General features: G+C 30.0%; 1 protein-coding gene across 1 annotated transcript in view; it reads right to left on the bottom strand.

The window, feature by feature from the left end:
- The window catches only part of ey (eyeless), a 69,910-nt gene extending 68,858 nt beyond the window's left edge, over positions 1-1,052 (bottom strand). The window contains exon 1 of the mRNA XM_065514748.1: positions 948-1,052. Coding sequence (XP_065370820.1) covers positions 948-1,050 — 103 coding nt within the window. The 5' untranslated portion in view covers positions 1,051-1,052. The remainder of the gene's footprint in view (positions 1-947) is intronic.
- Positions 1,053-15,206: the final 14,154 nt, after the last annotated feature.

The raw sequence follows: 15,206 nt of genomic DNA, 5'->3' as shown, positions 1-15,206 counted from the left end.
ATGCTTTCGAGAAGTTTGCTATTTAAAATCAGTAAAATCGGTCCACAAATGGCTGAGATATGAGGAAAAAACCAGGACAACCTAGATTTTTAACCTATTTTTTACCTATATCTGGATTACTAAGTCATTAATATAGACAATATGGATATCTAATGATAGATACATATTTCAAAGACTTTTGCAACGACGTATATAAGACCATAGTTTTATGGATATAATACTTTTGAATATTCATCAATAAAAAAATTAAATATTTTAAAAATAATCCCTATTTTGGCCATTATCAAGACACTGTGCGCCGCACAGTGGTATGAGAAAAAAAAAGATGGAAATAAATCTGTAACTTCTAAACCCTTGGTCCAATTTGAATGAAATTTCACATTCGCGAAGAGGAAGTGTTGTCGAGTTTTGAGTTTGGACCTCATGACCCCACCACGAGCGGGACCAGGGGTCCCTAAAGTAGGACACCTCGGGTATGTTCAATTTTAAAAATTATCCTCTTTTTTCGTTTGTGTTCCGGTTTCAAAAAACTTACATACAAAAGTGCAGAAAATCGGGAAATATTTGGAACCGCGGTTATCAAATAACTAGAGTAGGATGGGTAAAAATGTTGAAAATTTAATTTTCAAATGCGAATATCTCCTAAGCTATAAAAGATAATTGATAGCTACGACGATGTTTTATGAAGTGCTCGATGAGAAGTTTTTTGAAATCGGAACACAAACGAAGAAACAGATTTATTTCCCTCTTTTTTTTCTCATACCACTGTGCGCCGTGTGAAGCATTCGCTCGCGAACGAAATAATTTAAACCACCCCAGCTGTGAGTTTTGTACCAAGTATCAAATAAATCTGAATCCTTAGTCTTCGACATTTGAAACGCATAGAAATAAACTAAAAGATGCCTATAGATAGCTTTGTACTGTCTTTAAATACATAAATAAATTACCTTTATGCGGCATGTCTTCTAGTGATGGCAATCGGTCAATCATTGAACCAGACCATGGTGCAACTACAGCTCCTAAGGCCGGTGTGGACTGCAACGCAAACATTGCAAAATTGCAATTATTTTCTTTTTTAATTTTTTATAGAAATGCAATTTTTAAAATTGAGTAATTTTCTTGGATTATTATGAGTGTAGATTGTTTAACTGCAAAGATAAAAGAAATTATATAATTTTTTAATTTGAATTTAAATAAAAAATAAAAAAAATTACATACATTTTTTAAATACATACATATGTCAAGTTTATAATAACTGTTATATCAAGCTATTATATACATAAATACTTTATATAAAAATACAATCAATTTAGTTAAAATACATTTTAAGCCTAAAATAGCTTTGTTAAAAATTTGTATTCATAATCAACAAATCTTTTGGCATTTTCAAGGCTTCCAAAGGTAAACTTACGACTTTGCGAAATTTGCGTTCACAACCACAATAGTTGTATCATACAACGTACAACATACAACTACGTTGTGAATTGGACAAGTGTTTTAACTTCGATCGTAGTGCATGCAGCAAAGCAATGAATATTAAATAATAAAGTATTCGTACTAAAATCTTTTTTTGGCCTTTGGCACTTTGGTAAAAACTTTAACGTTAGAAAAAGAAACGGTCATTCCATCTAACAAGCATCGGAATCGTTGTTTCCACACTCCAAAACATCGCTCCACCGGATTTCGTGTTACAATGTTAATTTTTTTTCACATTTTGAGGTTTTTGTAATGGGGTGAATAAGTATAGCGCATGGTGGCTCAGAACTTAATTTCAGCGGACAATATTTTGTAAACACTGATTTCAAAAATTTGAATGCCATTCAATAGTAAACATACTGAAACTAAGGTTTCCGTATTGTGGGAGTGGCTTGCTGTTAAAGACAAATAATTTATTTTATAAAAAATTTGATTTAAGTAAATTTGATCAGAAGTCACTCTCAATCACTCTATAGTTTTATTTGCATAATATCTTTAGTTTTTCCTAAGCCATTTGGGAAAAGGTTTCCTGATGATCTGGCCTAAGCAACCAGTGAAATGCGCATAGGAACTAGCTTATTTATCCCCAACAATAAATTTCAGTGAATTTATCAATAAAATTGGGAATTTAGCATTAATCTTACTAAACTAGTAAATTATCATTACTCGCAAACTATTATCGATAATTGACCGATATTTATTTATTTTTTTTTTGTTTTGTTATGTTGGTTAATAATTTTTGTTTTTTGTTTTTAGTCAAATTTTAATTTTAGTGGAATAGAACTCCTTAGGGTCAAAAGGCGTCAAACAAATTTTACTACCAGAAGAAAGGCGAAAGTGTCCTCTTTAACCCAGTCTGTAGAACACTTTTTTCATTTGAATGAAATTACTCGCCAAATTTTTTAAATTTTTATTTTACCTGTTCATATGACTGGCTTAAAGTACAAGTCGCAATTTTGAAGATATTGCGATAAAATTTGGTACATACATTTTTAACGGTCCTAGGACGAAGTCTATTGAAACTGTCTGAAAGCGGTCCATTATTTCACATAACACCCATACAAATGTCCTCCCGAAATTGAACTTTATCATTCGTAAATGGTTAATTTATATATGTAGGTATCTATTTCGCTCCAAATATGTTTAATATATACTGAATTCATGTCACCTAATTTTATGACGATCGGTCCATAATTATTCATAGCTGCCATAAAAAGGCCCGCTGTCGAAAATAACTTTAACGAGCATTAAACTCTTAAAAATGTTGGTATAAACATAAAATTCAACGGAAATCACATTCATATAGACATATGTATATATAGGCCCCTATTATGAATTACATTCGACAAACGATATTCGTTGACTATCGAATGTAAAATTCGTATTATAAGTTGACATCGCTGTCGAAAATTTCGTTGTGCATCAAATTTTTCAACGAATACAATTTTGCTTTCGACACTGCAAATAAAATTAAAAAAATTTTTGAAAATGTTAGACGCCTTTCACACTAGGCATTTTAGATGCGCAAGTCTCTTGCCCAACAACAAAACAGCATGTAAAATTTTCTTCTCCTTAACCCGACATTACCTCTGGAATCTACAAACACAAGAGACTTGCACTACTAAATTGCCTAGTGTGAAAGGGCTCTTAGTATTTGTAATTTTATTTGTTTTTGGTGGACCAACTACAACTAACTGAAATATTTTCGTTAATTTTATGCAGGTCTAAGTTTGTAAGCAACGAATGTGCGCCATAATACCAAATGACAATTCGTTCGATCAGCTATTTCGACTACAGTCGAAATTCGAATTTATTTCATAATAGGCACCATAATCACACGACCTAATTTCATGGCGATAGGTCCATAATTAGTCATAGCTCCCACATAATAACCTCTTCCGAAAATCATTCACGAAAATAAATTAAAGTAGATCAATAAGATGAGGATTCGAAGACAATTTCTCGCCGGTATTTTTAAAAATCGAATTCCATGTCGCTGGCATTGAATAATTTTGGTTTGATAAATTTTGGAATTCTGATTACAGACCACTTTAAGGTATGAACTTTTTTAATGAATTTTCTTGTTTTATAATGCGGTAAACCGAAGACTTATGTACCTTGTAATTCACGCAAATTGAATCTCCTTTTTTAAATCTTTTTAAAATCGTTGGCTTTAAAATAAATTGAACTTTTCCCATATTAAGAGACAAAAAGGAATATACCAAATGACGGGGATTTCCCTTTTTTCGTTATAGTCATTGTAATCAAGTTTAAAAAAAGTTTAAAACGGCTTAAAAAATTAAGCCGTCGCGATAACCGGGACGTCGCATTTATTTCTGTAACGTTAGCTTTGCGGTAATTGCATCCGGAATTAAATTAATAACAAAATTTACAAAAACTTAAAATATGTTGACAAACATCTCTATATTTGAGAGCTTAAAACTATTTTCAGATATGGCAGTCGTATGGGGGCTAGGAGAAATAATGGAAAAATTCTAACCAAATTCAATAGACTTTGTTCTTGCAATGGAAAAGCTTGTCCCAAATTTCATCAAGTTATCTTTAAAATTGCAAAAAATCAATAAATGGTAAAAAAATTAGAAAAAATTTGGTTGGTTTGGTGACATGAATTTTGTGTATATAAAACTTATTTGGAGCGGAATTTGTGGAGATACATAGATAAATTAAACATTTATGATCGATAAAGTCCAATTACGGGAGGACATTTGTATGGGGGCTATGTGAAATAATGAACCGATTTCAGCCAATTTTAATAGGCCGAACAAATTATATGTACCAAATTTTATTATGATCGGTCCATAATTAGTCATAGCTCCCATATAAGACCCGCTTCCGAAAATCATGATAATAACTTTCATATAGACACAAATCACACTACATAATTTCATGGTGATCGGTCCATAATTGGATTTTTTTTCGGTTAGGTATGTTCCGCTTTTATTTCTCCTATTCAATATCTACAACTTTTCTTCAGCCACAAAAGAGATATTCCGTACGATATACCGAGATACAACCGCGTTAAAATATAGAAAAAGTGATAAAAATCCACCTTGAGCAAAACAAAATTCGTATGGTCATTAAATTATTACGGCAGCCAACTTGACAAAACTAATGATGCAGAAGTTCTTATTTTTGGGGCTACTTTCACATGCAATTGTCAGAATTGAGTCCCAAAACAATGAACTGAAAAATTTTGTACTGTGTTATTCAATATTAACTTGGATTTCTCATTATCAATATGTTTTTTTTCAATATTAGTAGTTTGCTTTGCTTTTCTGAATTAGAAATTGTTATTTCTCGATAATAATTTGAATTGAATTTCAATTTGCCTTTTCTCATATCAATTTGTATTTTCTCAATTTGAATTTGAAATGGTGTAGTCAAAAGGAAATATTTTTTTTAAATAACACAAGTCAACAGCAAAAAAAGGCTTCACTAACCACTATAACAGATTTGATGCATATTATTGAAATTTCAAATTTACATAGCCTTTAATCTGTTAATATATTGCGTTTTAATAGCAAATTTTTGTGTTTTAAAAAAGTCATAAAAAAAAAATCGAAAACGACAGAACTTGTTCAGGTTTATTACTTTGTCGCAAAGCCGCATATAATAGCAACAAAATGAGATATCGATCATACAAATCGATTGATTATTTTCGAATTTATTCACAATTAAGTTCTTATTTTGATTGATTGAATATTGAAAACATTTTCCCCATGCTATGTACAAATGTTCACATAAATATTGCGTTTCAAACGGCTCAGTAGTTTCGGAGTTTTTATGTGATTTTTTTATGTATATTTTTTATGTGAAAATAGCTAATTTTTTTATTTTACAAAATCATGAAAAATCGAAAACGGCAGAAATTGTTTAAATTTATTGCTTTATTGCAAAGCCATATGTATTGATCATAAAAATCGATGGATTACTTTCGAATTTATTCAGAATTTAGTGAATTCGCTTATTTTCAGAAAATTCAAATATCGCTTATCATAATCATTTTGTATCTTGACAATGATTTTGACGTTTATCATGACAAAATTGAAGATTTTTTCAAGATTTATTCCAATAAATATAGGCTAGCTCAATAATTTTTTTTTTATTTTTTTATTTATTCATTCAGGTACAGAATCCTAGTCAATAGGTCATAATCGGTTCCAATTATACTACTCACAAAATTAATTAAAGAAAGAAAAATATTAGAAAATCGTGAATTTTTCCGAAAATATAACTTAAATTTTACAAATTTCTCTACATATGTATGTACAGTCAGCGTCTAAAGAAAGTGTACAACTTGTTTTTACATTTAAAACATTTTATTTACATATTAAAAAACTATTTGTTCCCCAGTTCTAGTATATTTAACAAAACATTTAATTGTTCGCTTGCTATATATAAACAAAAAACTAAACTAGTTCAACTGCAACATAAACAGTAACAACAAAACCAAAAATACTCCATTTTTGACGCGTCAAAAGAAAGTGTACAGTTTAGGGAAATTAGAAGAAAAAACGTGTTTAGTATTTTATTTGATATCTTTTGGGTTTTAAAACAGTTTCAAGCCTCATTGGCATTGTTTCTACCAATTTTGATGTCACCGATGTTGGGATGTTGAACCACTCTTCCTGCAGGATTTCGTGTAGAGAGTCATTGCTGGTAATATTTCATTTTCTGATCTGTCTGTCCAAATGCTACCACAGATGTTCAATGGGATTAATGTTCGGTGACTGTGGGGGTTGTTTCGGTGTATGATACAACAACCATTCTTTAACAAGTTAAGAAGTATGCTTCGGATAGTTGTCCTGTTGGAAGATCCAGGTTCGGTCTAGATTTAATTTTCTAATGATGGGTTCCATATTTTCTATAAGAATGTTTAGGTAATCGGTTTTGCTTATAAAACTATCAATAAATTTGAGTTTTCCCATGCCACTTGCCGTCATACACCCCCACACCATCACCTAACCACCACTATGCTTTACGGTGGATAGTACATTTTTTGGTCGAACTCTTGATTTTTGCTTCTCCAAATTTTACTCCTTTTTTTACTTCCAAAAATCTCAAACTTGCTTTCGTCCGTAAACAGCACATTATTCCAAAACAATTTTCTTGGTTTTTATACCTGTTTGCGAATTCTCGAAGTCGCTCTTTATTTCGTTTGGAAACGTGGGGTTATTCTCTCTGAACTCCACCATATAGAGCATTTGGGTGTAGCGCTCGGCGAACCGTACTGTTACTAACTCTCACTCCAGACGAATCTGTTAATTCTTCGCATAATTTTACTGCACTTACTGTGAATACTTTCTTCACTGCTCTCACAATCGATCTATTTCAAGGTTGTTAAGGCGTTTTGGTGTTCCGGCACGTTGCTGATCTTCTTAAATTCTAAATTTTTTTGTTTGTCTATAATTTTTTTACAGTATTATGGCTTCTTCCTATTATAGAGGAGATTTCACGTGACGATTTGCCTTCATTTTTAAATTTTATGACTTACTTTCTTGTTTCAATTGCAGTTTGTTTTCCCATTTTGGTTTTAAAGATCTCGCGATCAAACAAGAAAAGCTACTATCTTAAAATCTCATGAGACTAGCATCAAGATCCACAAAAAATTATAATCTAGGCAAAAATAAAGAATAACAATATATTTTTTTATGTAGCTAGAAAAATCTTATTGCAATTCTAAATGTGTACACTTTTTTCTGACGCGTTAAAAATGGAGTATTTTTGGCTTTGTTGTTACTGTTTTTGTTGTAGTTGAAATAGTTTAGTTTTTTGTTTATATATTGCAAGAGAACAATTAAGTGTTTTGTTAAATATACTAGAACTGGAGAAAAAATTGTTTTTTAATATGTAAATAAAACGTTTTAAATGTAAAAACAAGTTGTACACTTTCTTTTGACGCTGACTGTATATAAAAACGTACATAAATATTAAGTATGTATGTATTTACAAAAGTTTTTAAAGGGTCACTCGCTTTGCCTTACTTTCAATGTGCAAATTGTTACAAATAGATATAAATTTTAAATAGAAAGCTCAACAATCCTTAAATTTGTGCCTGATATAAATCCAATATTATACAAATTTTGAGGGAATTGTTGAATCTGTTTAACAATAGTATAGTACCTACTTTGTAACTGACAAAATAATTTGGTCTTTATTTGGTCTATATTTTTAAAAAATAAGTCCAAAATATGGAGCGAAATAAGGGCACGTGACATGAAACGGAAGTGTTTTTAGGTACATGTTTTTCCTCATATTTAAAAACAATATTTGAATGATTTTATAATAAACTAGTTGACCGCCCCGGCTTCGCCCGGTAGCTATTTACTAATATTAGTTCTTCAAGTTTCTCCAACCCACATACACCTGCCTGTTCTTATTTATTTGCAAATAAAATATCTAAATTTGTACTGCATACTTTAGGAGGCTTTTTTTATTACAGTTGACTGGACTCAAAAAAAAAATCCGAGTTTTACCCGGAATTTTTAAATTTTTTTTCTTTGCAAACCATCTCCTGAAAATTTCATATCGAATAAAAGAAAAATCAGCCAAATCGGTTCTGCCGTTCTCACGTGATGCCATTACATACATGGACCATTTCATTTTTATATATATAGAAGACAGATAGATAGATAAGCGACAGATTTTTCACAATATAGGCAACTATGTATATAAGAATTTCTAATCATATTGTAAATTAATCAATAACTGTGTGTGTACCGTTGTTTTTAATTATGGATGTGTGATGCGCTACGCTTGACAGGCTGACAACAGGCTTTGTTTAGATGAACAATTAAGCATAGTGCTCCCGTGGCTTAACGTGTTTTGAAAATAAAAACGCTTTTTATTTATTTTTTTGTTTCACTTTAACAGCAGCACTTTCCTAATAAATTATTTGCATATGCCATGGTATTATTTCATTTTGTAATTAAAATAAGAGACAGTATTGAAATAAATTTGTTGTAATAAAAACTTCATACGCCACAGGTGGTGGCAACAATAAGAACAATAGAAATAATACACTAAATGGGCATTTGATTTCACTTCACTTTTTATTATTGCTTTATTTCTATATTTTTTATATTTCACAATATGCTCACTTTAAAAGGATTGATCTTATGTAGGTATTGCCATTTTTACTAGCAGCAACTTTTTTTTACACATTTTTTAATTAAATTAAATTTTCTAACGAGGCTTCACTATTATTTTAGGTAATTTTAGCCTTTAAAATAATTTATCACAATTATTATTAAACATATGTAGTATGTATATTAAATTTTCAGCTAAACTTATTGTTAAAAGTAGCGCGCGTTTTGGAGAGGCAATTATGTATATTTTTTGTCAGAAAACCGACAACCAACGACGCGAATTTGCCCTACACCAAATGCATACAGTGCATACGAAACGCTATGTTAAACGGTCTGATAGGTACATGCATAGTACAAGTGTAAGTACTAGTTACATACACAACAAGCAATTGATTGAGCTAATACACACGTGTTTTTAAAAATTTGTTTACGAATTTTAGCATTACGTATTTATTTAAACGCAGCACGCTACTGTCGCTACTTCACGCTCAAAAAAAATTGCGACCTTCCGTCTGTTTATTCGTATCGTTATGTATCCCGGCTGGCGCTTCGTTTTCATTTACAATTTGCCATATTTTTTGTAATAATAAGTTTTTACTGATATTTACACACACACAAACTCTATACAAATAAACAAACAAACGAATGAACGAAAGGCCGACCGAAAAACCTACCAACCGACCGGTCTTATTAACACACACCAATACCAACAACCACCATTGCAACCAACCAAAGACTCTAAGCTGCATTCTGATTGGCCAATGGCAAACACGAATCAGCTTCTCCACTCACTCGTATATTCCAACATACAGTATACGAACAGCAAACCAGTTAGATATCATAAAAACATGTATGCGAGTGTGTACTCTTGCACCCTTTGAAATGTATGTATGTATGTTTGCATGGATGTGTTTTTGCTTTCGTTAGTCATCCACCATTATAATTTCCAAATATACGTATGTATGTACAGTTGCGAACACGAAAATAGCATAGATTTGGTACACGCTGGGATAAAACATGTCAAGTATGTATGGCGCTTAATTCAGTATTTTGTTTTAAGAATTTGGTCATTAGTACGAAAATGTAAGAAAAATAATATTTTATTTTCAGATTACGAAGGTTTACACGTACGCGTACGCAACCCGAATGTAAACAAGATTGTAAAAAATACAAATAACTCAGTTAATTGTAAACAATAGAGCGTAAAAATAGAAAACATTTGTCAATTTGTCATATAAATTGTATATATGTATACAATTTGTCATATGTACATATTTTTATATAAACAAGTAAGAGAGCTATACAAGTAAGAATCTTAAATACCCTTCACCAAATTATCAAAATACAAATTTTAAATATTTTTAGGTAAACAAAATTTATTTTTTTTTCCAAAGTTTTTTTTGACCAATTGTAGGTCCAACTTATTATGGTCTTATATACATACGTCGTTGCAAAGGTCTATGAAATATCTATCATTAGATATCCATATTGTCTATATTAACGACTTAGTAATCCAGATATAGATCAAAAATCAAGGTTGTCCTGGTTTTTTCCTCATATCTCAGCCATGACAAACTTATATACATACATATATCCTTCTCACGAAGGTGAAGGGTATAAAAGAAGCATTAAATAATTAGTTGGAATACGTCCATAATTGCACTTAGCCCCTATATAAACAAGTTCCCGAATAGCACCGAAAAGCATAAAGTCTCCTTAAATAATCGATTATCGAGTTTAAAATAAATTCTAATAAATATGGTGTACCCAAAAATCCAGGCACGGATCCAGAGGGGGTGAAATAGTGTAATTCCGCCCCCCACCAAAAAAACCTGAAAACCTTTCATATAAAAAAGTAAAAAAAAAATAAATATGTAAAACAAATTTAAATTTAGTTAGAATAGGTTTATAATTTCACTTTTCACTCAGTCCCTAAATAAACAAGCTCCCGAATTGCACCGAAAAGCATAAAGTCTCCGTAAATAATCGAGTATCGAGTTTAAAATAAATTATAATAAATATGGTGTACCCAAAAATCCAGATGCGGATCCAGAGGTGGTGAATTGGGTGGTTAATTAAATATACAAATTTTAATTAACCCCCCACAAATGGTTGACTTGGATCCATATGCCCTCTGTTGTGGGTTTTTGGAACTATTTTTAAGGATTCAAAAAACATCAATTGTATTAATTTTTAATGCAGAATTGACTGGTGAAATTATATTTGCAATATATTCAACCGTTTTTGCTCTACAGAAAAATGTGCTCAAAATGCGCGTCTTTAGGTGCGTTGAACCACCACAAGGAGTGAAAATTTTCCAAAAAAATAAAATATTTTTATTTACGCAAAAACCTTCACAAAAATGATGATACCCGAAAATCAAATGAAGTGACCTGGTCACAAACGAACTCTAATATAGATATATGCATTTTAAGGTAAATTTCTTCACAATAACTGTAGGTATTAGATAATAAAAAATATTACATAACGGAGTACACTAGTAAATAATTTACTCCAAATACCATACCAACCTTAACTGTCAGAAATATCTTAAACATTTGGTTATGGAAATTAATTTCAAAACAAACAAAGTTTTACTTACCCAGTAATTATTCTACTAAATATTATGTAGAACGATTTATAATTTACTCCAGCTCACTTACAATATATTACACCAAACAAAATTGGTATATTTGAATTTAATTTATTATTTGTTTTCATCTATTTCTGTCGCTCTTAATGCTCCAAACTCTTTAGATATGTTAATGTTCAAAATAACATATATTTATTAAATATTTATAAGGATTTGTCAATAAGTAACGCAAACCATAATTGGAGGAGGTAATTATATAGGTCATCTTCCTTTATTAGTCATACCCCCAAAAATCATCATCTTTTGTGCTACAGCCCGGTGTGGGCCTTAACCTCGTTCACTTTCTTCTTCCAATCGGATCTGTCTTGCGCAGCATTCTTCCAATCAGTTATATTGGCTTTCCTGCAATCTTCTTAGACTCCATCAAGCCATCTTGACCTTGGTTTTCCTCTTGCTCTGGTGCTGTATGGAGTAGCATTCATTATTCTTTGTTGAGCTCTGTTCTGTGGCATTCTAGCTACGTGACCTGTCCAGCGTAATCTTTGGGCCTTTATAAATTTCACCACAACTTTACCTTCGATTATATTGTCGACCTCTCGGTTGCTTCTTCTAAGGAAGCCCAAAAATCAACAAAGCTAATAAAAATAAACAAACATAAAATCTAATTATTTATTGTAATTTTAGTGGGTTTAATTGGAGTTATTTCACAAAAATTTTAATTTCAATCATTCTATACACAGAAAAAACAAAAATTCAAATCCAATTGTGAAATTCCACATAAAATCAAACAATATTTTTAATAAAAGCATACAAACAAATAGTTGGTTTTGAATAAATATTCAAACAATATTTATTATTAAATTAAATATTTATATTCAAAATCAATAAATACACAATATTTTCTAAAGAAAATACTGTCACAATATCTTCTAAAGAAAATACTGTTATACACAATATTTTCTAAAGAAAATAAGTTATACACCATATATTATAGATAATTTATTTTTATTTTACAGCTGTTTGTCAAAAAAAAATTTTCAATCATTTAAACAAATTTTTGATTCTATAAAATTTTTTGTTAAAACCTAACAATATTTTTGTAAAGAAAATATAATATGTATTTTGTTAACAATATTTTTGTAAAGAAAATATAATATGTATTTTGTGAACTGACGGGTCTAAACATGTTTTATTTGGTAGTTCAGGCTGTATGTATATTCGATGGCCACCCTCTGCAGCTTTTTATAGACAATACAATACACTGTGATAACAGTTAAAATGTTTAACAATTTAAAAGTATGTACTGCTAGTATCTTATTCGCAACTGTACATATACACACTCAATACAAAACAAGGTAGTGGCTTAAATTGTAAATTGTCTGGCTGTCAGAAACAATAACAGTTTGTTGGCATATTTCTGTTGTGTAATATTGCGTCTTTCTCTTTCTCCCGAATAAGAAATTACAAACAAACAATGTGAACTGATCTGAGCTGTGTGTGTGCTTTGTCTGAACAAATGTTGGTAGGGGATGATCCTTAATGTGGAACCGACACAAAACGTTAGTAAACGTTATTTAAATTTGTATTTGTATTTTTCAAAATACAACACATTAAAGTAAACATACACTACGCAATATTATTATTATTAAAAAATTGAATTACAAACATTATTGCTGTTTTTTGGCCGTACATTAATGTCGAATATTTTTCTTCTGCTAATAAATGTTGCCCTTTTCCTGCCCCTTTTTTCCGTTTATATCTAAAGTACTAATTTAAGATAGTTTCTATCACAATCTAATAATGCGCTAGCTCAAAAATATAGAAAACTATTCCAAAATACAAAACATGATACCAGGGAATATAAGATATCGACTTAAAGGCATTCAAAATATATTGAAAAATAATGTTGAATTGTGTCTGCCCCTTTTTTATTTTTTTATTTATTTCGAGCAGAAATAAAAGTTATTTTTTTAATTTTATTTTTTAAAGCTTCAAGTTTATAAAACTTACACAACACTATGAAAAAAAATCTCCATATTACAGTAAGTACGTATATTTAGTTTGCTTCTAATACATTTAGATTTAGACATTATTCTAAATTTTGCATGAAAATTAAATATTGTTGTATATTCAAAAATTATCAGAATTAAGAATCGCAATAATCTCCAAGAATCAATTTTAATACTGAAAAGCCTCTTGCGCAACAACAAAACAACTTACCGAGTACAAACAAAAATTCTCCTTAACCCGACCTTACCTCACAAAAATAGCTTAAGCGAATTGCGCAACTAAATTGGCTAATGTGAAACGGGTCAATATCCAGACGTTTTTCTCTGTAGGCAGTTCTCAATTTCGTAAAAAGCTTTGCGAGTGTTGTCATTATTTTAATATTCAAAATTAATGCAATTTAGTAATTTATTGTAATTCGGAGTTGATATTTTGATTTCTGCTCGAAAAAATAAAAATAAAAAATTTAAAAAGCATACAATTGCATGAGAGTTTCTGAGTGAAACGATAATAGTAAAATTATAATTTGGTTTATTTAACCTTTTCACGGCAACATACCTGGGTATGTTTTGCATTTTTAAAATGCTGTAGCTCTGAATTGGATAATCGGATCGACTTGAAATTTCTTGATTTTCTGCAATTGTCCCAAGTTTGGTTAGGATGGGATCACCCGTTTGGAAGAAAAAGCCCATTTACAAAGTTGCACCCTTACGTCAACAGCATACATACATATGTATATATCCATATCCATAGTAAAACGCATGCAAATATAATATTAAAATTTAAAAGTATAGTATTTTTTCAACGTTTTTACCCACCCTACTATACTATATATATCCCGATTTTCTCCATTTTTCTTTTATTGGACTAACAAACAAAAAAAAAGTTATTTAAAAATCATGACGGTATTTGAATTTAAAAAAATTTAAAAAGGGGATTTTTCTCTAGTTTTTGGGAAAAAAGTACTTTTTAAATGAAAAAAAATTTAAAAATTCTTGATACGGAGGGAACCAGATTCATTCAAATAACGCCTATTTTTTATGTATAATTAAAATTTAGGGCAAAAATCCTCAAATCGCATAGTCGATATCAAAATAAGATAACCTATTTTAGATGACCAAATATGTTCTTAATTATTTTGAAAAGGGTTCCGAAGGTTTCCGAAAAAGCTGAAAAATTCCATTTTTGGGATTTTTCAAAACATTTTTGGGAATTACGGGATTCCTGATTATAAATTTCCAAATTTGTTTTTATTTTTCTATATCTAATAGAAAAGTCTATATAAATATAAAATTTCATTAAAAACAATTGATAAATAAAAAAAATTATTTTAATTTGAAAAATTTATATCTTTGCAAAAACTCAATAAAAAGCATATTTTGTCATACCTACACAACCACTTTTTTCAAAAAACTGGTTATCATAACATTTTTGAACCTTTTCTCTATTTCTAACAAAATAATAAAAAAAAGTAATACAAAAATAGGAATTTTTGGCTATAATATCCATACCAGGGTCGGGGTTATCGGAGCCCTTCACAAAATAATTAAAAACATATTGGGCCATCTAAAATGGGTTACAATATTTTAATATCGAATATGCGATTGGAGAATTTTTGCCCTAAAGTTTTATTTTACATAAAAAATAGACGTTTTTTGAATGGACCTGGTCCCCTCGGTAACAACAATTTTTAAATTTTCTTTAATTTAAAATATTTGCTGATATCCTCTTAGACATTTTTTGTGATAACTTAAAAAGAAAAAAAATTCTTTTTCCTAAAAAAATTTGCGAAAAATCGCCTTTTTAAAAGTTTTTAAATTTGAATGCATATAACTTTGGACTTAGTCATTATTTTTAAACAATTCTTTTTCTATTTGACACATACATGTGTTGTTAGTCCAATAAAGGAGGGTAAGTGTGGGTAAAAATGTTGAAAATTTAATTTTAAAATGTGAATATCTCCTAAGCTATAAGAGATAATTTATAGCTACGTGATTTTAAAAGTTGAAAGTAATTTTATC

This window comes from Calliphora vicina, chromosome X (assembly GCF_958450345.1).
Source record: "Calliphora vicina chromosome X, idCalVici1.1, whole genome shotgun sequence".
Lineage (NCBI taxonomy): Eukaryota > Metazoa > Arthropoda > Insecta > Diptera > Calliphoridae > Calliphora > Calliphora vicina.
This window is presented reverse-complemented; position numbering and strand designations above follow the sequence as displayed.